Genomic DNA, 23371 nt, shown 5'->3' on the forward strand with positions numbered 1-23371 from the left:
AGATAGGACAGTAAATGTGGCCTCTAGAGTGTTAACACAATTTTACTATAGCCATATAAGGAAAAATGCCCCGCCCCTTGGAGGCCATGTTTTTCAAGCAAACATAATTATTTTCAAATTCATCCAAGATATCATTGAGACCAATCTTCTGACCAAATTTCATGAAGATTGGACAATAAATGTGGCCTCTAGAGTGTTAACAAGGTTTTACTATAGCCATATTAGCCATGTAAGGAAAAATGCCCCGCCCCTGGTGGCCATGTTTTTCAAGCGAAACCATTTTCGAACCCATCCAAGATATTATTGGGACAAATCTTCTGACCAAGTTTCATGATGTTTGGAAAATAAATGTGGCCTCTAGCGTGTTAACAAGGTTTTACTATAGCCATGTTTTTCAACCAACCGGTATCATTTTTTAACTCGTCCAAGATAGTATTGGGATGAATCTTCTGACTGAGTTTCATGAAGATAGGACAATAAGTGTGGCCTCTCGATACCGGCCCCGATTTTTAACGAAAAAACACTGTAAGCACTTTCATGTACACTTAAATGCCGTAAGAGGGTTGTTTATTGTGTTGTTTTCTTTATACTTGATAGTTGATTTAATTTATAATAAAGAGACTTGAATCAGCAGGATTCATAATGCACATCTTGTATTCAGCAATTTTAAAGGGTAAAATAATGCAACTAATTACAACACCATCTGTGTTCTGATAGCATGTTGTTGTTTGTGCAAGACTGTGAATAAAAGTTTATTTTGATTTCCTGTGTCATTTAAAGCTGATAAAAGTTAAACAAAGTCATTATTAAAAATACCATTCTTCAATTGGTACAATTCACAACTTGATTTTTCCCAATTGGAAGATTTCGCGACTCGTTTTTTCCCCAATCTGGTGATTTCACAACGCGAAAAATTCCAAATGGCATGGGTACCGGACCCGTTCCCAATTGGGTGAAAAAAATCACTGCAAAGAGTGATGCCAATATACTAACTTTCAAGCATATCATGTAGGGTTCTAAATAATAATTAGACTTCTGTCAGTTAGTATTTAATAAAATGGACCATTTGCTGGCCATTCAATTGAAATATTGTACAACAAGCATACTGGTAGATTTGTTAATTGTTTTTTATACTTAAAATTTATTAGTTTACTCTAGCTTTCGTCTATAGCAAAATGGTCATTCAAAAAGGTCATGTTTTTAAATATGGCTAGTAGTTATATAAACTTCATATTAAAGAAAAACACATCATGGATTTTATTTTTATTTTTTTTAAGTATGTGAAAGAGGTATTGAAAAGTATACCTCTTACAAAAGTTATCACTTGTTTTTCTTTACATGTTGACAGAGTTTTATGTGAATTAATAATTAAGACATATCAACAAAACCATTTTATGGCGTGTAACTAGTCTTATTTATAAGACGGGCAAAGAATTTAGAGATACTTTTTATATAGGCTAAATTCTTTGGAACGTCTTATCGGAGAAGAGTCACTTATGTGTTGGACACCAGAAAGTTTTAATTTTCATCAATTCGCGTAAAATTGCAAAATAACATTACCAATTCATAATGTTTTAGTCCAGAAGTCCATTTTTATCTCAAATATATTCGAATTGAAGTTAGAAAGGCTTAAATTCTTCAGGTAACCTTCTGCTTAAATCGCATAACAATCACTGACCTGTCGCCATGTCATAAAACTGATTTAAATATGAACCAATCAGAAGAAGGCATTATGGTGTAACGTGTACGCGCAATTTTATTTAACATTAGCTTTTAACACTGACTTTTACCTAAGTAGATCTAGTATGCTCATCTTTGTCGATTAAATAAGCATATGTTCAAAACAGATATGGTGCAGTTTCTATTCACTCTTCTAAGTTTCAGCAACTTTTTATGCATGTCTTTTTCGCACCTCTGTCTTTGTTGTTTCTGTACTTACATTCTACGTTACATAGGACGGTATACTGTACAATCTGTATCACTATTATTTATGAACCATATAAAAATAAAAGATGTTATTTATTTCAGAACTTTTTAATTATCACTTTACAAAAAAAACAATGCTTAATTAATCCAGAAAAGTATAATAACATCGGTTTTCTATATAACGCTCAGCACCACAACAGACGAACGCAAACTGTATTTTACGCCGTATAACCAGAAACAAACAAATACTTGTTTTGGCCTAATACTTGTGGTTTTTTTACCAGCAATACATGTACTTGTTGTCATGTATTGTAATGTAAGGGACACAACTCGTATTGTCTTGTTAAAGCATGCAGTCATGAGTTACTTGTATTGAGATTTATATATATATGTGAATCTATGAATAAAGCGAGTTGTGAGTTACCCACCGACGAGTTCAGAGTTATTACATGGTGTCAGAAATCTATTAAAAATCGGCGCAATCAGGCGATTGCATGACAATCGTACGTTGCAAATCTGTTGTTAAAGGTTCATTTTATACAACAGCGAAATGGCTTCGAAGGGAATCAGGCCATTACCGGAATTTAACCCGTCAGAAAGTGCATCAAGTTGGGAAGACTACAAACGGGACTTCATAATTCATTTGGACGCGCTAGGTCTGGACGACAAGCCTGGACAAAGAAAGGTTGGTGTCCTACTTGCCAACATGGGGAGAGAGTGCGTAAAAATTTACGATTCGTTCGCGTGGGCGCCGGAAGTTGTTGCCAATCAGGATGCTGGAATCGCGGCAGTGCCAGCCGAGGATAAATACCATCTAGAAACAGTTTTCACAAAATTTGACAGACATTTCGGAGTGCAGAATTACCGTAACATTAAAAGACAAGAGTTCCTCAACACAAAGCGTGGTAACCTGTCAATAATGGATTACATTTCGGAATTAAAAAGAAAGGCCGAACACTGTCAATATGGGGAACAAAAAGAAGGGTTAATATGTGACATGATCATTAATGGCGTGAATGACACAAAGTGTAGTGAAAAGCTAATGGAGATACCGGTTACACAACTTACCATCGAACGTGTCGTGCAGGTTTGTAGGCAAATAGAATTGACCGCGTCTCACATCAAATCACTGGGCGAAAGCCCTCACGTAAACATCGCTAGAACGCATCAAAACCCCCATAAGCAACAAAAATACTGTGCCAAGTGTTGCAGAAAACATGAAGTAAGGAAATGTCCCGCCTATCAAAAACAGTGTGACAATTGCGGTGAGTTTGGCCATTTCAAGGCATCCAAATTATGTCCTGCAGTCGGTGGGACATCGCATCAACAAAAGGGGATATCACACAGAGGGGCACGTGGCTATGGACGTAGACTGCGTCATCGCGGAAGTGATCGGGGAATCCACCGTGGATATCGGGGCCGTGGAGGTCAACGACGTGTCAACTACACCGAAGCCCAGGAAGACCAGGTCGAGGAAATGTTTAACCAGTTTGAACATGCGGATGTGAACGACGTATTTATCGCAACATCGAGTGAAGATAATCATGAATGGTCCGCTAACTTGAAAATAGGGTGTAAAACGATAAAATTTGAAATCGACAGTGGCGCAATGTGCAGTGTCATGTCATATGGAACAGCGAAGCTATTTGAAAAGGTTGCACCAATCACAAGGAGTGATGTTATTATTAGCGGTGTCAATGGGCCAGCAGTGAAGGCGCTAGGAATGATTACATTGCTGTGCGAGCATAAAAATATCAAGCGTTCGGTTAATTTCCAGATTATGAACACTCCAAGAGGCATAAACTTGCTTGGAAGGGATGATTCAGTTGATTTTGGGCTGATCATGAGAATACACACCGCAAGACTTGAAACAGAATCTATCATTGAGAAATATAGTGACGTCCTTGGGGAAGAGATTGGGTGTATACCGGGCGAGTACGAGATTAAAATCGATAAGTCAATAGAACCAGTAGTTCATGCACCAAGACCGGTTCCAGTCGCGATTCGTGAACAATTGCAAGCTGAACTAAAACACTTAGAGAAATGCAACATTATTGCTAAAGTAACAGAACCTACGCAATGGGTCAGTAGTTTGGTGTGCGTAAGGAAGAAAAACGGAAGAGTGCGAATATGCATTGACCCCACAGATTTAAACCGCGCAATCCGAAGAGAACATTACCCAATGAACAGTTTTGATGATGTTGCCACAAGATTGAATGGGAGTAAATACTTTACAACGCTAGACGCGAATATGGGTTATTACCAAATAAAATTAACTGAAGAGAGCTCGAAGCTCACAGCGTTTAATACTCCGTTCGGCAGGTACCGATACCTGCGGATGCCGATGGGCGTGAAGTGTTCGAGTGAAGTGTTCCAACGGTCCATGGAACAGAACTTTGGTAACATTGACGGGGTAGAAATAATTGTTGACGACATTTTGATTCATGGTAGAACACTGGAAGAACATAACAGGCGCTTGGAAACGGTGCTTCAAAAGGCACGTTCAATTAATCTGAAGATGAATAAGAAAAAGTGTATGTTTGCCAAGCCGGAGGTGGACTATGTAGGTCACAAACTGACTGGAGACGGAATTAAACCGACAGATCAAAGAGTGAAGGCGATAGCAGACATGAGAGAGCCAGAAAGCTTCAGTGAGCTGGAAACCGTGTTAGGCATGCTATCGTATGTGTCTAAGTTCATCCCAAATCTCAGTGAGTTGAATGCACCACTGCGCGATATGAAAAGGCTAGAAACGTGGAGCTGGGGTGACGAAGCGAAGCGCGCGTTCAATAAAATAAAAGAAGCTCTTGTTTCAACAAAAGTACTTCAGTACTACGACTTGAAAAAACCTGTCACACTCACAGTAGACGCATCAATGAGAGGCCTGGGAGCCGCGATAATCCAACAGGACCGTGTTGTGGCATATGCGTCACGTGCGCTCACACCGACAGAGCAACGGTACGCTCAGATCGAAAAAGAAATGCTAGCCGTTGTATATGGCTGTGAAAAATTCCACAAACTGCTATATGGCCGAGATACTTTCCTAGTGGAATCTGATCACAAACCGTTGGAGTCGATTCTAAAGAAAGAAATACATAAAGCTCCGCTAAGGATTCAACGAATGATTTTGAAGCTTCAACCGTATGACTTCAACCTCGTGCACAAAAGCGGCAAGGACATGGGTCTAGCAGACTGCCTCAGCAGATTACCGTTAGAAAATCATTATGAGAAAACTATCGATGAAGAGTTGATGGTTTTGAAGCTCGACACGCTGTCGTGTTCAAACCATGACAAAATTGCACGCGCAACGCAAGCGGATGAACAATTCCAAGTACTGGCAAAGGTTATCATTCGAGGATGGCCAGAAACGAAGTGCGAAGTTCCAGTTGAAGCCGTTCCATTTTGGGATTACCGCGATGAAATATCAATTTACAATGGAGTTCTGTACCGAGGGGAACGCGTGTGTATCCCGAAAGAAATGAGAACAGAAACGTTGAAAGCGATACATAAGTCGCATTTAGGGGTAGTAAACTGTAAAAAGAGGGCGAGAGAGTTAGTATTTTGGCCCGGCATGAACAAACAAATTGAAGATCTTATTGGCAAGTGTAGTGCGTGTTTAATGCATCGCAAGATGAGCCAAAAGGAGCCAATGATCATCCAACCAGTACCTGAGCTACCCTGGAGCAAAGTTGGAATGGACTTATGCGAACTAGAGGGTAACAATTACCTAATCATTGTAGACTTCTTCTCCAACTTCATTGAAGTAGCACCATTGCAAAGAGACACTCGAACGAGCACCATCTTAAAACACATCAAGCAAAACGTGGCTCGTTATGGAATCATGGACTCAATCATCTCGGACAACGGTCCACAGTTCACCAGTGCTGAATTCCGAGAATTCATCGAAAAATATGGCATCACCCATATTACGTCGTCGCCTTTGCACCAACAAACAAACGGCCTTGCTGAAAAGGCTGTACAAACCGTTAAAAATCTAATTAAAAAGTGTAGCGAAACAGGGGACGACATCTACTTAGCCCTGTTAGAACTAAGAAACACACCACGCGATAACATCGGATCACCGATGCAACGTTTGATGGGTCGACGCGCAAAAACACTAATACCTATGAAACAAACATTGCGACAACCAGAAGCAACCAATGAAAATGTCGCACCGAAGTTGTTAGAATTTCGTGAAAAGCAAAAATTCTACTACGACCAACACGCGAAGAGCAAGGACAATCTTCAGCCAGGGGACGCAGTAAGAATTAAAACCCCATCTGGTTGGAAACCGGCAGAGTATGTGAAACCGTCCGAATACCCACGATCACATATCGTTAAGGCAGGCGAATCGGGGCGCGAATATCGCCGAAACACGGACATGCTAATGAAAACAAAGGAAAGACCACACATTATCACCACAAACAATGACGTGTACATACCGGCACCCACAGCGCCAACAGAGACGGTAGCAGAACAACCATCAACGACTCCAAATCACGAAAACAGTGCTAGTGCGAGATCGAGCGAAACTCGAGACAAACCGGGGAAAGAGAGTGTACAAGACACTGTTAGAAAGAAAACGAGGTCAGGAAGAGAAGTTCACAAACCGATACGGTTAAATGACTATGTGTAAGATGTGAAGTGCAAAACATGTGTCATATGACTGCCTTATTGTAGTGCAAAATAAACTTATTAATAAACTGTTTAATAACTATCATTCGGTAATATTGGTATTTGTATAAGTAAGATGTATTGTGGTGGTAAATGCTTAATGTTCTTGAAACTGTACTATCATAACGAGTAAGGAACAGTTTGTACATATTTATTTTTATCATATCAAACTCTTGGTTAAGGTTTAAAGATTCAGTGCCTTCAGCGCTTTGATTTTTCTTCTAACAACAAAATGTTCATGAAATTTTCTTCTCACAAAAATCCAATATTAATTATTTTTGGGTGTATCTACTTTCTAGCTTGTTTTCGGTGTTATAACAGTCTGTTATCATTTCCTAGCTGAAACCCGACATTTACTGTATCTGGCATTTGTCATTTTGTCCTGAACAAGCTTGAATCCGAGATAACAGAGACAATTTTTTGGAAAGTTAGCAAACATGTATTTTAGTGAATAATTTTGTCTTACATGTTGTTTTATTGTTAATTTGATTTTATGAAGTTCAATTGCATATTTAATTTATAAGAAGTTCTTCATTACTTAGAGTGCATTTTATTCATATAGAATATTCTATTTTCAATAACAATTTAACACTCAGAGGTTTAAAAGAAATTCCCACTATGGTTTTATAAAAAGAACAGTTTATAATGTGTTACTACAGGTTATGTTATTTGCTTTCTTTCATAAACCTCTTCGCATATGTAACGATAGAGTAGTTGGTGTATCATGTGTTTATATTTTTAAAAAAAAAGAAAGAAAAGGGGATGTCATGTATTGTAATGTAAGGGACACAACTCGTATTGTCTTGTTAAAGCATGCAGTCATGAGTTACTTGTATTGAGATTTATATATATATGTGAATCTATGAATAAAGCGAGTTGTGAGTTACCCACCGACGAGTTCAGAGTTATTACACTTGTTGAACGTAATTAGCAGCTATAATAACCCTCCATTTATCTGCACATAACATATGCTCTAAATATTCAGGAAGAACATGGAATGCCTCTTGTTATACAAATTGCTATCAGAGTCAGGCGACTGTTTGTACTGTGATACTGATTTATTAGACAGATCGGGTAATTTTAGCTAAAGAAACTTCAGCGTACAGTTTATATAGTATTGACAGACCTGTACGCTGAAGCTAATCCCGTATCGAAAGTCAACCAGAGTCGTAACATATTTATGTCACGCTATAAATCAAAGAAAGCTCATTTTCTTGGATACATTTCTACATATATTAGTGAATGAATATAAATTACTGCATCGAGGAATGTTTTAAGGTTCAGATGTTTCAAATGCATCTTACATTAGATGAAAATAACTCTCATCAGTCTGAAATTCACAATTTTGACGCCATTGTTGCTTTGTCACGTGACGAGTTTTCATTTGGATACTTTCGGATAAACCGTGACATTTTATGCTGAAATTGTAAACATTACTTTCGTTTTCTGAAATCTATTATTTGTGATTAACAACTTACGTCTGGTGGATTATAAGACTGATTTCATTGTGAATCAGGTAGTTTTATATAATATTTACTTTGACTTTGTATTGACACTACAATTTGTTTACAAAATAAGCCAGAATAATTAAAATACCGGGAAATGTCATTCTGAATTTGAAAACACTTGAGCACATGGTTTGTTACTAAAAATAGAAATAACGTCATATGACCGTGAAATCTCGGGAGATTCGCATTTCAAGAAAGTCTGTCACATCGCTGTTTTTCTCGATATGTATGAGCAGAATAGATACATTTTAAATGTTTAAGATAGTTTTTTTGTGAAAGAGTATATCAGTTAAATGTGAAAAATGTCAATCTTTCCAATCAAGTGGTTGATTTAGGCCAACAACTGCATTTAAAAGCTGTTTTGGACCGGTCTTTGTTAACTGTCAACTTTTCGGGAATTTCTGGTTGACTTTCCTAATGGGGTTGGTCCATAACTATAAAGTCGCGCCAGTCAAAAATCATAAAAAGCGACATTTAAAGTTATGGAAGCCAGAACTAGGGTAATTTAAGTCAGTTGCGGAAGTAACTTTACCAAATTAACTTACCATTTTCCTGCTGTGAGAAGTTTATTAACTTATAATAAGTTTAAACGTATTTTTTTCTGAAACGGTAATGTCAACTGTCACGATGCATCGCTATTTATTTTTCCATCAGTCAGGTTATGTATTTTGTACACAAACAATTGCTTTTCTGCGACAGTAAGGAATAATAAACAGGAAATACAACCTGGAGCATGCGCATGGCGAATTACACAGGTAGAAGGTCAGAGGTCAGCAACAATTGTTAAAAAGAGTAACCTACATACTATCAGAGGCTATGGATCAGACATATTTACGATCGTATTCTTGTGTTTCAATCTGTGACTTCTTCGCACTACAGTACTGATATGTTTTATAATACATGTATTTGTAATTGCCATGTATACACTCGAAAGCTACAGAAAGCTACAGAAAACTGTTTTACTAATGTTTTACTGTTTACAGTTGTTGTTTAGTCGGTTCAAAAGCTTTGCAGCTTATGTTACTTGTTATATGTCTTGCCGACTCAAAATAAAATTTATTTGATTATTTTATTTGATTTGGGATATAATCGTTACACAGTAACTGTTGCGTGTTGGTGTATGGGATATACACCCTCAGTACTTCGCTCTCGTATGGTATGGACATACTGGAGTTACAGGTCTATGTCTCCACAAGGGGTTCGACCTTACTGGAAGATAGATAAATAGATACTGAGGGTGTATATCACATATACCATCTGTTGATGACAGTGTAACTAATAATACTCGATACTTTTTAATAAATTCGATGCAAAACAAAATAGTTTTCACTGTGCACTTTTAAGCTGTATTTTGACAAAGTCAGGGGTAACTGATGCGGAGCTGAGAAATGATTTCGGCACATCAATATTTGAGTGAAAACTCCGACAATTAACCTTGTATCCTCAAAGATAACATCAAAGCGCTGAAGGGAGTAAACGCGCTGTATTTTGCATTAACTTGCACTCTCTTAGAAACGAGATTTAAATTATACATTTACATGAATCAAAAAAAATATTAAGAGTATGTCAAATTTAAACATTTCAGCTACGTGCTCATTGAATAATCTTCTAAGCATCTATTTTACATCTAATATAATTACCGGTAGTCAAAATAGCATTAAAATGACCTCAATTGCAATCAAATACAACTTGCTATTCGACGATGTTACATCTTTCGTTAAAAGTGGGTGTTTTTGATATTACCGGTTCGTCAACTTGCAATTGATTTTATTGCAACAAATCTAAATAATTCAACAATTAAACTTAAGATACAATCTTACTAACACAATAATTATTTAAACTGTAGCGACGAAATTGCTCAAAAACGCAAAAGGCATCACTCTGAAAATGTATCCGAACAACCGCATATTGTGAGCATATATAGAAACCACGGACTCTAGATGAGTCAATATACGCTCCGTGATAGAAACAAACCAATTTACCGCGGTAATGATGAACACTTTTGTTTTTAGATGAAGCGTTCAAATCCGGGTATATTGTGAACAGGTTCCTGTAAACCAATCATCAGGAATGGACAGAGGAGGACTAATCTTACTGGACAAACATTCTGATTAGGCAAATGTATATTTAACGTCGGTTTTGTTCGCAAAAAGCTCGATAACTTAATACTAATGATCAGTACGTTAGGAACAATATTAATGTAATCGCTTGTTTGTTTTGATATATCAATGACCAACCTGCCGATATGTTACTGAAAACAGTAAATATAAGTAAACTTATTTATATCAGCTCAGTATTGGATAACAAGTTAATATCAAAATATTCCTCTTGCAGTTGATTTGAATATTGTTTTACTTTTACATCGTACACTATGATCTCATATAAATACAAATACATATTTGCCAGCTCAGTCTGTTTATGATTGACGATCTCACCATGAACAATAAAATAGGAAATAATATGTTAACACACACAGACACGAATAGCGTTGTTAACAGTCGTTTGAATGAAAAAAAGATGTGTACCCTACATAAAAAGTGACCTTATCGATCTCGGTAATCATTCATTAAAACATTACCTTCCCGGCCATTTCCGAGTTTTATATGAGGTTAACCTATCCGATATATGCACTGACTAATCTTACAATAAGAAACAACATAAAGTTTATTTCACCCACTAATCCACCACCAGCACTGACTATATTGTAGACTTGTTCGCTATCTTCCGTTCCATTCAGGAAATAGATGCTTAGGAGTGATTGCCTCTACTTGATCAGTCATTGTTCAACGTGCGACACATAGTGATTGATAGCGACCGACATGAAACTGTACCAAACATGGGTCATTTCAAATGTGTTGAAAACTTGACAGTAAATTTTGCTTTGTATTTACAAAATCAAATAGTGTACCAGAACGGTGTGGCTAATGAATGATCGACCAGATCATCCTAATGTTTTGTTTTATTTTTCGAGATTGGATTGCATTGCAACTGTTGTAGTTAGTTAGCTATTAGTTAATACACATAACAACTAAAACACACATTTTTGTTTTAATAAAAACCAACAAACACAGATATACATGTATTTTAGTGCGTTCCTATCCGCCACGGGGATTACCTTTTACTCATGCCAAACAGAATATAATTTAAAATCAATCGAGTATTTTTTCTCATAAACTATATTTTAAATAAAACTTAATGTAAAGTTGTACTGAACCAGGGTAAATGAGACAAATTTTGATTTCAATTAAATAATAAAATAACTGGTTGTTTTGTCGGTTAAAAGAAAACTATATATGCAATAGTCATTAAACAGATTAAAAGCTATGAAATTTTCAAATGATCTCCAGTTTTTAACTTGTGTACATTTCGGTGCTTGCTATGAACAAGTTAAAAAGCTAACATTCATTCAAACTGTACCTATGTCTCCGATCAAGTGTAGGGCAAAACTTCCGCTGAACCGGCGGGAGAGAATATATATATACTGTAAATAGTATATACCGGTATATATTTAATAAAACACATTATTATTATATAAATATTGTTTTATTCGTTCATAATCACTTGGCTGTTATTTAGCAGGATTTATATATTTTGTTTTGCTTTTGACTGTGAGCGATTAACAAATTGACAGGCTTTACGCTTAGCTTGTGCAACAACACTAAATCATTTTGTATCCCTCTGTGGTCTCGAAAGTGGTGCTTATTTCGTAAGATTTCCTTGTCGCCCATGCTTTTTATGGTAAGCTTCTGAATCCTATGTGTTATAGCACAATTTGATGCATTTCATTGTGGATTACGTTGAAAGATGGACGTTTGGTGTGTGTTTATTGAAGTACAGTGCTTTTGTCGAAATCACACTTCCGAAACCCTGTTTTCCAAGTGGTATTGCCTTTGGACGAGTTTTACTTTCTTATAAGTCACAGACGGTATATTTTGGACTGGAATTCTTGGAAAAGGACAGCTGTTTCTTTAAAATGATTCCATACTTAAAAAAAGATTCATAGGAAAGGCATGAACAAAGTTTTGAACGGTAGCGGGACCCTAGATGCGAATTCGAACATAATTAGTGTATTCCAACCTTGACCTACAAGTGCGGTTCCCACGGTAAGATATTTTTGCAAACTAAGGGACGTTACTCTCACTAGATTACACGGAAGCACGCAAACACCGAAGAGGTTTTGTTTTTTGTTTTGTTATTTTATTTATGGATTTTCAAACACGCATATACATATAACCTTACTCCCTAATGTATTTAGTTTGAGGATAATTAAACATGCTCTGATTAACTGATGTGGTTTTATTGTTTTTTAAATGTCATTTACCGGCTTCTTTGACGTGGCAGTGGGTGGGGGTAAAATTGTACCCGTGGTAGTTAAATCCAACTACTTACATCAAAATTGACCTCTGAAGTTCGTTTAAACAGGTCTTTTTATTAATTTAAATATAAATTTTGAAGACATTAAATAGCCGATGTACTGAAAGCCGTTTTTAAATCTTACAAATATCCGTAAATAAGGTCAGAATTCATATGTAGAGTGTATTATTCACTGTAATTTAAGATCTGTTTTTAGTTGAATATATTTCTTTGAACATTGTATATATGAAACTGTTATTTGAAAGCTTTCTTTTTAACTATGTTAATCATGAAATTTATAACTAAAGTATTATTTTATGTTAAGAAACATTCATGATAATTATTAATTATAATTTTTTATTTATACTATTCTTTAACCAGTGCTCACACTGCTTCCAGACATTATCGCCAATGGTGATTATTTAATCCAACTGGCTATTATTTCTTAAAATTGTCTATAAAAAATGGCGATTATTTTATCCGCCTACATCAAATATAAATTTGCCTCTTCAAGTTTTCCGGCGAATGCGAAACGCCTGTAAATCGGGCCATCAAGCAGGAAAAATCAATAAAGAGATTACTGTGTACACACTCGACACTGTGTATTGTCATACACGCGTCAATAACTTCTGCGACAGCGCGGCCTAGAGCGTTTTTCTCAATCAGTTTTCGACAGAAGTGATTTATTTCGGAAAAAACGTCTTTAATCTCCCAGTGCTTTATCTATTATCGCTAACTGTTAGATTTTCGTTATGTTTTCGCAAATTATTATTTAACAGTTATTATTGAAAATCGCCACGAATATTGTCAGCTGGTTTAGTTTTTCACGTCGTTTTTTCTGCATTTAGATTTCGTTGAACATTGCTTGGTGAAATAATTATTTAATCGCCATCATCTGATTATCCCCGTAATTACCGCTAGTTGTCGTCTGCTTCATCATTATGATTTCAATTATTATGCCCCCTTTCGAAGAAAAAGGGGTATAGTTTTCGCACTGTTAGTCTGTCAGTCACACTTTTCGTGTCCGCTCTCTATTTCAAATACTTTTCATCTGATCTTTACCAAACTTGGTCAGAAGTTGTAGAATAGCTAGGTCAAGTTCGAATATGGGTCATGCCGGGTCAAAACTTACTAGGTCACGTGCATTTCAAGGATTAAGCATGGTAAAATGCTCATAACTTCTATCAAAGCGTTTATAGGGGGCTTTTGTCATCCTATGGTGACAGCTCTTGTTTTGTTATTATTTTGTTTACGTTGCTCAAATGATACCGTAATTGCTTGTAAGTCAGCGGGCGCTAATTGTCGTCTGCTTAAATGTTTTTTTATAATAAAGACGCAGATTTTGTTATTTTTCTACAATTTATGTGTTTTTGTTGCTCAAAATACTAATTAACGTTAAAAACATTAGACACTTCTCAAAGGTAAGTAGTATAAAAACTTGAGTTTTGCAATGTTGCAGTTATTCACTTTTTCGCTACTTTCTGAAAACCAAACCATTCTACGCATGTTGCAATTGTCCGCCATTTCGCAATTTTAAATTATGTATCTATGAGTAAAGTAAAGCACTGCAATATCACATTTTAAAACAATATTTCAACCTATATTTATTGAGTATTCGCAAGATTAGGTGTTTTTATTTTCTGCAGTCAAACAATATGCATATTTTATTTCATGCGCAAAAGAGGTATCTCGACATGTTTTCGGACAGTCGTTTTCTGATATGGTACGGTTCGTCAATTAACTAAAGGCGTTCTTTATAACATTTTTATAGAATGACGAATACATATGCGGTGTTACGGATGGTCTGGTTGATAATATTTCGTATTGTACTAACCAGAACTTGCAAATAGACAGACTATGCAAATTGAACAATTTGAAAGTGCAGTTTTCTTATTTTATTAATAGTACTTTAATAAAAGTATTTATCTTTTTGTTTTAAAGTATATATGTATATAACTGTAGCTGATGTCTGGTTTGTTAAGTCACACCCACAACCTTGATTGTATTCTTTATTGTAAAGCCATGATAATATTTTATAAGAACATGACACTGATATTATGCTTGTTTTTAAGTACAGGGTTCGCCAAAACTTGAAAAATTTGTCAGTCATTCGGACTGACAGACTTGAAATTTTTGTCGGTCCAAAACAGTTTCTGTCAGTCCCACTGTCCGACTAAACTATAACAGCAAATCACAACAAAAGAAGTACCTTTTAGATGTTTATTGGTTTTGATCACATAAAATACAATAAAACATGTCTAATGTCGATATAATTAAACAATTATTATATTTATAATAAACCACATATAAACCAAAGACATACTTTTTAGACTTCTTTTTGTCAAACTGTTTTTTAGCCTCCACAGCTCTACAAATCCGTGTTCTTGAAAAGTTAGGGTGACATCCAATCAAGTTTGACTTAAATGCACACACTCATTCACACTACTTTGGATGACTTCAATTTCTGTTTATTAGCCAATTCACATGGTCTAAAACAACACCTATTGTTAAAATATTTTCTCTTAGCTGAGGTGGTTGATTTCCAGGTTCAATTAAATGAATGTATTTCACACCTATTTCTTGATAAAAAGGATCATGATAATTACCATCATTCATTCTTGTTGTATGAAATAACACAAAACATATTGCTACAAACTATCATCAACAAATCAACACATAAATCTCCCAATGTCCGAATTTTAAAATATCCGAAATATAGTATTTCGGGTGAAAAATCTAATTTTGATTTCAGAAATTGTTGGTATGTAAATTAAAATATATCCTTCCCAGAACAATAAAAAATGAAACTTTTTAACAGAAATGCTCGCAAATGCCTGTTAAAACAAGTTTTCATGCGGTTTTTGTTGTGGAGAAATAAATGGAACAAACGAAATGGCGGACGCACTCAGTTGCTTTTTTTAACAAAGACCATTGATTTTGAACTGGGATGTGATAGTTAATTCTAATCCAACTTTAAACATTTAAATGAAGGTAAGAAAAAAAGGATTTTGACAGAAGTTGAACAAAAAGCATTTACCTTCTATTAATCCAATAGCACATTATACAATTTAAGTGATCTTTTTGAAACCATTTTTCATCCGATTGTGTCGGTCAGTCGGACCGATTATCTTAATTCACTTGTCGGTCCTGAGAAAAATTTGCCGGTCAGGACCGGCAGACCGACGGTTTTTGCGAACCCTGTAAGTATATATTATAACTTAAATCCAACTGATACACGTTTGATAAAACATAGATAAAATGAGATTCATTGTTTTTTTCTTTTTTCCTTCAGTACCATTTTGCGGAAAAGTCCGCATCTGTTTTGGCTATTATTATTTTTAAGGTAAAATTGATGGCTATTATTTTCTAAAGGCCAGTGTGAGCACCGTTTAACTAAACTTCAAATAAAAAGTTTCAGAAGAAATTAAAACACTTCTTCCTCGGCGGATAAAGCAATACTTTTAGAAGACGTAACATAACATGAACTCTTAAATATAAACACATTAGTACAATTTACATTATTTTGGAGTTTAAAAAATCTAGTACAATTTACAGCATTTTAGAGTTAAAAAATCCAGCATAACTTGAATTTTATCAATTATCTTGGATATTATATGTTACAGTTCGCCCCAGGATATTTTTCTATCATGAGAAGTAGACATTTTGACAGTTGCCATTTTTTTATTTTATAAGATATTTCAAACTCGGATTGACAAGTATTGAATTTCCACATACAAGATAGTTATTTGTGTTCTTTGAGTAAAGTCTAAAGAGTAATATGCAAATATAACTTGAAAGAGTAGTATTGAAGATAGAAGTAAAAAAGTCTGATAGAAGTTATGTGTTAATTGTTGTCAGAGTTGCCTGTTCAGGTTTAATGCTGTTTGCTGCTCATCAATAACTAAGGGTTGGAAATGAAGCCTTTAACACTTGAATTTAGTAAGAAAGGTCTTTAATTAAATGTAACTTTCTAAAGGAAATATATGTGTCTTAAGTGGTAAAGAGTTATTTGATTGAAATACATTTCAGATGAAGATTATAAGTGTTCTGCTTGTGTTGGTGGCGTCCTGCCTCAGTGGTTACATGGCTGATGATGAAGGTGAACCCCGGCTGCTTGCTTCCAAGAATATTCTTAATCAGTATTTAGTGGAAAATAAGGACCTGACTGTGGAATATAAAATCTTCAATATCGGTGGAAGGTATGTACTTTATATATTTTTTAACCTATTTTACCTTTATTAAAATTTTAAGGCTATAAATAGGTATGAATTCCGATAATAGACAATTTAGGTTAGATAGAGTCTATTAGTGGTTCATTAAAATACCGTATTTTTAGGGGAATAAGACGCGACTTTTTTACTGACAAAAGTTACATGCGTCGTATGCCCCAGAGCGTCTTATGTATGTACCAAATCAATTTTTCCAAAGTCAGAATGTCAAATTTTTAAGTCAGAATTGCATAAATCCGCGAGTTTGAAAATAATTAATTGGAATTTGTTTCGCTGTTTTTGCAACACAATTTATTTTACACCGAGTCGGTTACACACTACTAACGATACTAATGGGGTACTATACAGTACCGTAACGTAAATAAAATAATGCAACAAAAAAGTAGTTGTCTGCTAAATTTATTTTACGAGCAAACATTACGTTTTTTACAACAATTTATAACAAATAATAACAAACTACAACAAACAAACACAATATCAATGAGAAGCAGAGTATATAATAAGTATACAATAAGATATGGCACAATAAAAGGTCACATTATTTATTCGCCATGGTCGTCAACATCGAAGAATCCGTCGAACTTTTCATCCTCTGTGTTAGAGTTGAAGAGTTTATTGGTATGACACTAGCCACATCTATTGCTCATGTACTTTTCTTTGTTCTGTTTGAAAGCGCGCAAAAATTAGCGTGGGTGTATACACTGTTGAAGAAAAACTGTGTAGCGAAGAGAATGCTGTTTCTTTGACGTTACGCTCATTTAGGTAGTTTATTATTGAAACAGAAAAAGTTCTGTGTACTGATTTACAGGAAAATCTGGTCAAGACTGGTCATTTTGGTTATTGTGAAAACATGATCAGCAGTGTATAGACTGCGATGTTTTGACAAAACAGATACGAATGTGCGAATGCAACGGCTTGCGGATATGGTCAATTATGACCGGTTATACATTGTTCTGAATGACGGTTTTGTTTTAATAAATTAATACGTTCAAATAAATTTAATGTAGAAAATATATAAAGACAATGAACATGTGAAAGAACAAATGCCAGCATCGTTTTAAGATGAATCTTCTATCTGAAATAAAACACGAAAGAGGATTAAACATTTAATGGATTAACATGGGTGAATGCATATTTGGGAATATTTCATGATGATTTATGTGCATCGTGTATGCCAGAGCGTCTTATGTATAACAAAAATAAAAAAATGTAAAAAATATAGGGGATACGTCTTACATTCCGGTGCGACATATAACCCGAAAAATACGGTAAGTGTAATTCTAATATATATATTGATTAATAAAATCTTATACCTGTTTAAACAAACTTAAAACGGATACCATATTGATTACATGCATTTTTACAAGCATATTGCAACATGTAGGATTGAAGTCAAAGTAAATAAACACAATGTTTGTTGCATGTTTCAGTGCAGCTCAAAATGTGCGTCTAGAGGATGCAGGGTTCATGAACACAATGTTTGTTGAATGTTTCAGTGCAGCTCAAAATATGCGTCTAGAGGATGCAGGGTTCATGAACACAATATTTGTTGTATGTTTCAGTGCAGCTCAAAATGTGCGTCTAGAGGATGCATGGTTCATCAACACAATGTTTGTTGTATGTTTCAGTGCAGCTCAAAATGTGCGTCTAGAGGATGCAGGGTTCATCAACACAATGTTTGTTGTATGTTTCAGTGCAGCTCAAAATGTGCGTCTAGAGGATGCAGGCTTCATGACCACAATGTTTGTTGTATGTTTCAGTGCAGCTCAAAATATGCGTCTAGAGGATGCAGGGTTCATGAACACAATATTTGTTGTATGTTTCAGTGCAGCTCAAAATGTGCGTCTAGAGGATGCAGGGTTCCCAGAGGCAGATTTTCAGCTGGTTGCTGGCAATGTACAGGCCACATGGGAGAGAATTGCTCCGTATCCTTTATAAGAATACTGAAAAGAAACAAATATTGTCTATTTCTTTAATTAACTTATTGTTTGACACAAATTGTTTTTGTTCATAATATATTGACTTTTTGTTTTTTTGTATTGGTATTATATGCTTGATGTAAATGAAATGATTCAGTCTCTGGAGAAATCGGTCTTAATCAGGCTGAAAGTGAGTCTTCACAGGCTAATCTTTCCATCCGGACTGGATTTACAGAGACGTCCTTTAAACACAAAATTCCAAAAAAGTGAAGTGTTGTCATGATTAACCTGTGAGGTCTGCACAGTCTAACCTGGGCTGATACTTTAGCAGCCATATTTTCCCTGAGACTGGCTCAATTGTATTCTGGATTTGTGCACTTGACAGTTTCACTCTTTCTAAGTGGAGAAACAATCAGAAGTTGTATGAAATTGTTGTGCCTTAATTCTTACAACAGTAATACAAACGTATCCCACTCTGTTATTGTCCGCCCAGTGAGCTCTGGATACTACAACTTTACGGCTGCTGAGATCAGCTATTCAGCTGGAGCAGATGCTAAGAAGAGACAGGTATATCAAACTGATATTGCTATTGTATACCGTAAAAACCCAGTCATAAATCAGCCCGCTCATAAGTCGGGGGTTAAAAAATGATACGAAAATCGGAGATTTGGAATATGTCCAAGTCATAAGTTGAGTCAGAAATTGTCCGTCCACGAATTTCATAAACAGACGCCATTTTAAATGTACGGGAAGATTTTATTCTATACATAGACCATGACATCATTATAGCCCTGTACGATGTAGACATAGTGGGTACGTGTTTTATGTACTTTGTGTAATATAATCAATACGATATATATTTAGGAAATCAAAATAATAGATAAAAAATATAGACAAGCAAATCATTATGAACCACATAAAAACAAAATCAACAACATAGGAAACCAAGACGTATATACATGTACATTGTAATTTACACAACAACGACATACGAAACCATAAACTCACTTTTAGCAGCACTATTATTATTTGATTGCTCTGCAAATTCTATCACGCGTATTTTAAATGCATTGTCATAGGCATGGCGTTTGCGTTTTCCAGGCATTTTCACAAATCAAATGTGTAAGTCAAATTAATAAATTTTTATAAAGTGTGCACTAAATTGTCCACGCTAGTAATAATCCACAAACTTTTAATCCAATGACACACTGTGATCACTGTAATCAAATCTTTGCACTTTTAATCTGACTATCAAAACAATTGATTACTTTCTCGGTATAACACGTTTTTATTACAATGATTGAAATAACAAATAGACCGCTAACTCCACCTTTGTTCTACATAACAGTTAAAAAGTCGAGATATGCACGTGCTCAAACATAATTGGACGATTACTCGCGATTGGTTAACCATGTCGCTTCACAAATTAAAGGAATCGTTTTTATCGGCTAGAAGGGTGATGCTTTATGGTCTTGACAGCAAGCGGCTTTCCTTTGATGACGTCAAACTATCAATTCACACAGGTTGCCAATTATCGCTTGACTTTAAAAATGACCTGATCTTTTGTTTATGCATTCAGTTATAAAAAAACACCTGCTAAAATGAAAACTTTGGATTAAATTATGAAAATATAAACAATGGAAATGTTGCAAACTGTGCTTATATTAATTGGTAAGAATCAGTTAAAAGACGACATTTCATGTGTCGTAAATCAACGAGTTTTTTTTTTAAAACAACAACAACAACAATTGCGGCGGGGATCAATCTTCGTCTAATTTCATTAATTTTTTTCATGGTTGACCTCATAAGTCGATACCGTAATTTTAATCAAATTTTTGAGGTAAAAAATCTCGACTTATGACTGCGTTTTTAAGGTAGTTTGTTTGCAGGTGTTATTAAGTTACCTAATTAATCAAATTAAATAAATAATTATTTATTAATTTTATAAGAGACTGTGATTTTTGTTGACAGATAATGCAGAACCTTTTTACAGAAAATATGGATGTATGACATAATTGAATTCATTAATAAAATTATTAATATCATGTAATGCTTGTAAGACTGTTATTGGGTGTAAAGAAAATGTCTGGAATACAAACCTGATCAAACAACAATCCCCAGTCAGGTAAGGTGTGTGAAAGTTACTGGTCGTTTGGTGGGTGTCAATTTAAAGCAATTTTGTTGATGGGTACTGATTTACGTGTTCAAATTAGCCGTTTGCAGGTTGGTCGGATAAGTGTGTGTATCGACCATTGAAATATATAAGGAAAAAATCTGTACTAAACAGTGATGGTTGTTGTAGCAGGTTGAGTTTTTGCTGTATTCTAATATACTAATGGGCATTATGAATGTTGACAAAAAGATCAGATAATGTCCTGTAAAATAATTTTGTTGTGAAAACTGCAAGATATTTACTAAGTTTTGGAATAAAAAATCAATGAGCAGTAAGTCATGCAGTTCACCACAGGCCCTTTGAAATGCAGAGCACCAGTTCACCACTGGCCTTTGGAAGTTTTTATCTTACATGATTCGCGTTCTGAGAAAACTGGGCATACTGCATGTGCGTAAAGTGTCGTCCCAGATTAGCCTGTGCAGTCCACACAGGCTAATCAGGGACTACGCTTTCCGCCTAAACTTGATTTTTGGTAAGGAGGGACTACTTTGAAACTAAAAATACCATAAAAGCGGAAAGTGTCGTCCCTGATAAGCCTGTGCGGACTGCACAAGCTAATCTGGGACGACACTTTATGCACATGCATTAAGCCCAGTTTTCTCAGAACACGACTCCCACGTCTGTCATATTATTTCTAGGTTGGTTACACAAGCTCACCAGGAGAGGGTGGCATCGTCAACTTCAAAGAATTCAACAGAAGGTTTTCCCCACATGTGGTAAGCACTTAAAATCATTGAAATGACTGGCAAACAAATACCGTAACCTTTAACAGTAACTTCTATGTGCTTATATTATGAAGATAGCCAGTAGTATTGCATAAATGTAGTAAAATGAGAATTGATTGTGCATGAAAGAACAGAACAAAGTTCCAAATACTTTTTAAACTTCATTTTTAGAGATTAAGAAAATTTGAATTATAAATATTAATGTATAGTATGTAGTATATACTTATATTATTTGAATAGAACATACATGAAAAAGGAAATGTTTATAATATATCAACACCTTGTTATTAACATTTACTTCCTTAGGATGTTGCAATAGTGTAGCGTATATAAACTTTCAATATAGCCAACTTTAGTGCCTCAAATAGCCAATGGCACTGGCTTATAAGGGTCGACACTTTCTGTTTTTATGGATTTATTTGTTTAAATGAAGTCTCTTTTAAACAAAAATCCAGGCTAGGTGGAAAGTGTCGTCCCTGATTAGCCTTTGTTGACTGCACCGGCTTATATGGGACGACACTTTATGCAAAAACATCAAGCCCCGTTTTTTTAGAGTATGGCCCATTTTAGATCTGTGACATAAAATCTCGTCCTGCCTGCAGGTTGACTGGTGCGTTTTTGCCATCATGACCCTGCCGTCCCTCGGCATCCCCTTCCTGCTGTGGTGGTCCAGCAAGTCCAAGTATGACTCGAAACCCAAGAGGAGCTAACACATGATGCACCCTAGATCAGTTAGGAATTTGAGTTTAGGATTTTTTCAATGAAATTTTGTTATGAGAATTAAAAGCTGGATTCTGTATTTTTTGTAGGCGTATTTTTTAAATTAATTATTGTGCAAAGGCAGTAAAAACTGTCTCGGCTCTATTCAAGCTGTCATTTACTCATTCTGCTGGAGTTTGTTCTGTTTTTTTGCGTTTACATGAAAAAATCTTATATTAACCAAGTATTTAAGTTATAATGACATTACACCATGTTTTATAAAAACAATGTTTGATTGAAAACTGTTCAACATAAGATCACTTAATTAAATTATTTTTCAAGCTCGGTTTTGACTATACATCAGGAAAACAACACAAATTATAAGACAGTCTTGACTTCTGTTAGAATAATCAATGTTTTACTTGTTCTAAGATAAGTATGATATGAAATATTATGTAACATGAGAGGTTTTATGTATTGCTTTGAACTGTTTTCCTTTTTTTGTCAGATATTTTCCGTTTAAATGGTAAGACTATGTACATGCATTTTACTATTGCTCATTTCATTCCATTTTAAAGTTGGTATTCACATCAAAATGTACGTGTCCTTTGCTTATAAACTCCTCATCAAAAGAAAGATAAGGATGTTTGAAATGAATTTCTGCATTGAATAGGATTACCTCCCTGTATTTATTTCATGCATTTATGACTTTTCAGTAAAGCTTCCTTCAATGTTTTGTACATTCAGCATGTCAGTTGCACCTTCTTTACAATATACGAGGAGTTTTTTCAACTGCAATACTACATGTATATATGTGAATGTCTTAGACTGGCTGTGTCTGCATACAATTGTCAACTAAAGTGTTTGATATAGTTCTAATTGGTTTACACAGTATGTAAATATCATCTCAACATCAATTTAATGTTTCAGAAAGTCATTTTTAAATAAATATTGAAACATATCTCATAATTGTGTTATTTTTACTGCTGGCAGTAGAGGATGTAAAAAATGCATTGACTGCATGTGAATGTGTTGATCTTTGAAGATCTTGAGAAAGGGACCTTTTGTTTTTGACTTCATAGCATTTAATCCTTTCCCACTCAGAGGAAATGTTAAAATGGCTTTTGCAACCATCAAAAAAAACAGAACCTGCGAGTAACTCGCA

The 23371-nt window shown here is 35.2% G+C and overlaps 3 protein-coding genes across 5 annotated transcripts in view; 2 read left to right on the forward strand and 1 right to left on the reverse strand.

Moving 5' to 3' along the window:
• The window catches only part of LOC127875897 (unconventional myosin-Ie-like), a 69997-nt gene extending 59169 nt beyond the window's left edge, over positions 1-10828 (reverse strand). For 2 of the 3 annotated variants that reach the window (XM_052420643.1, XM_052420641.1), the window contains exon 1: positions 10687-10828. In XM_052420643.1, coding sequence (XP_052276603.1) covers positions 10687-10698 — 12 coding nt within the window. In that variant the 5' untranslated portion in view covers positions 10699-10828. Of the gene's footprint in view, positions 1-8653; positions 8856-10686 lie in introns of those variants that run through there. The other variant, XM_052420642.1, reaches the window with a different exon arrangement.
• On the forward strand, positions 2350-7491 carry LOC127875896 (uncharacterized protein K02A2.6-like). The gene is made up of 2 exons (XM_052420640.1): positions 2350-3293; positions 3723-7491. The coding sequence occupies exons 1-2, from the start codon at positions 2477-2479 to the stop codon at positions 6560-6562; spliced, it is 3657 nt and encodes a 1218-aa protein (XP_052276600.1). The 5' UTR covers positions 2350-2476; the 3' UTR covers positions 6563-7491.
• A 1377-nt stretch (positions 10829-12205) lies between the features above and the next one.
• On the forward strand, positions 12206-23167 carry LOC127877475 (translocon-associated protein subunit beta-like). The gene is made up of 6 exons (XM_052423394.1): positions 12206-12282; positions 16491-16660; positions 18517-18615; positions 19065-19176; positions 21421-21498; positions 22110-23167. Exons 2-6 carry the CDS (start codon positions 16491-16493, stop codon positions 22215-22217), a joined length of 567 nt encoding a protein of 188 aa, XP_052279354.1. The 5' UTR covers positions 12206-12282; the 3' UTR covers positions 22218-23167.
• The last annotated feature ends 204 nt before the right edge of the window (positions 23168-23371 follow it).

The sequence above is a fragment of the Dreissena polymorpha genome, chromosome 4, assembly GCF_020536995.1.
Source record: "Dreissena polymorpha isolate Duluth1 chromosome 4, UMN_Dpol_1.0, whole genome shotgun sequence".
NCBI lineage: Eukaryota > Metazoa > Mollusca > Bivalvia > Myida > Dreissenidae > Dreissena > Dreissena polymorpha.

Bases quoted from the DNA above. Each gene is read 5' to 3' on its own strand.
- LOC127875896 (XM_052420640.1), top strand. From the start codon at position 2,477: ATGGCTTCGAAGGGAATCAGGCCATTACCGGAATTTAACCCGTCAGAA. The intron at 3,294-3,722 runs GTAGACTGCGTC...ACACTCCAAGAG, and splicing joins AGGGGCACGTGGCTATGGAC to GCATAAACTTGCTTGGAAGG.
- LOC127877475 (XM_052423394.1), top strand. From the start codon at position 16,491: ATGAAGATTATAAGTGTTCTGCTTGTGTTGGTGGCGTCCTGCCTCAGT. The intron at 19,177-21,420 runs GTATATCAAACT...TATTATTTCTAG, and splicing joins CAGATGCTAAGAAGAGACAG to GTTGGTTACACAAGCTCACC. The intron at 21,499-22,109 runs GTAAGCACTTAA...TCCTGCCTGCAG, and splicing joins GAAGGTTTTCCCCACATGTG to GTTGACTGGTGCGTTTTTGC.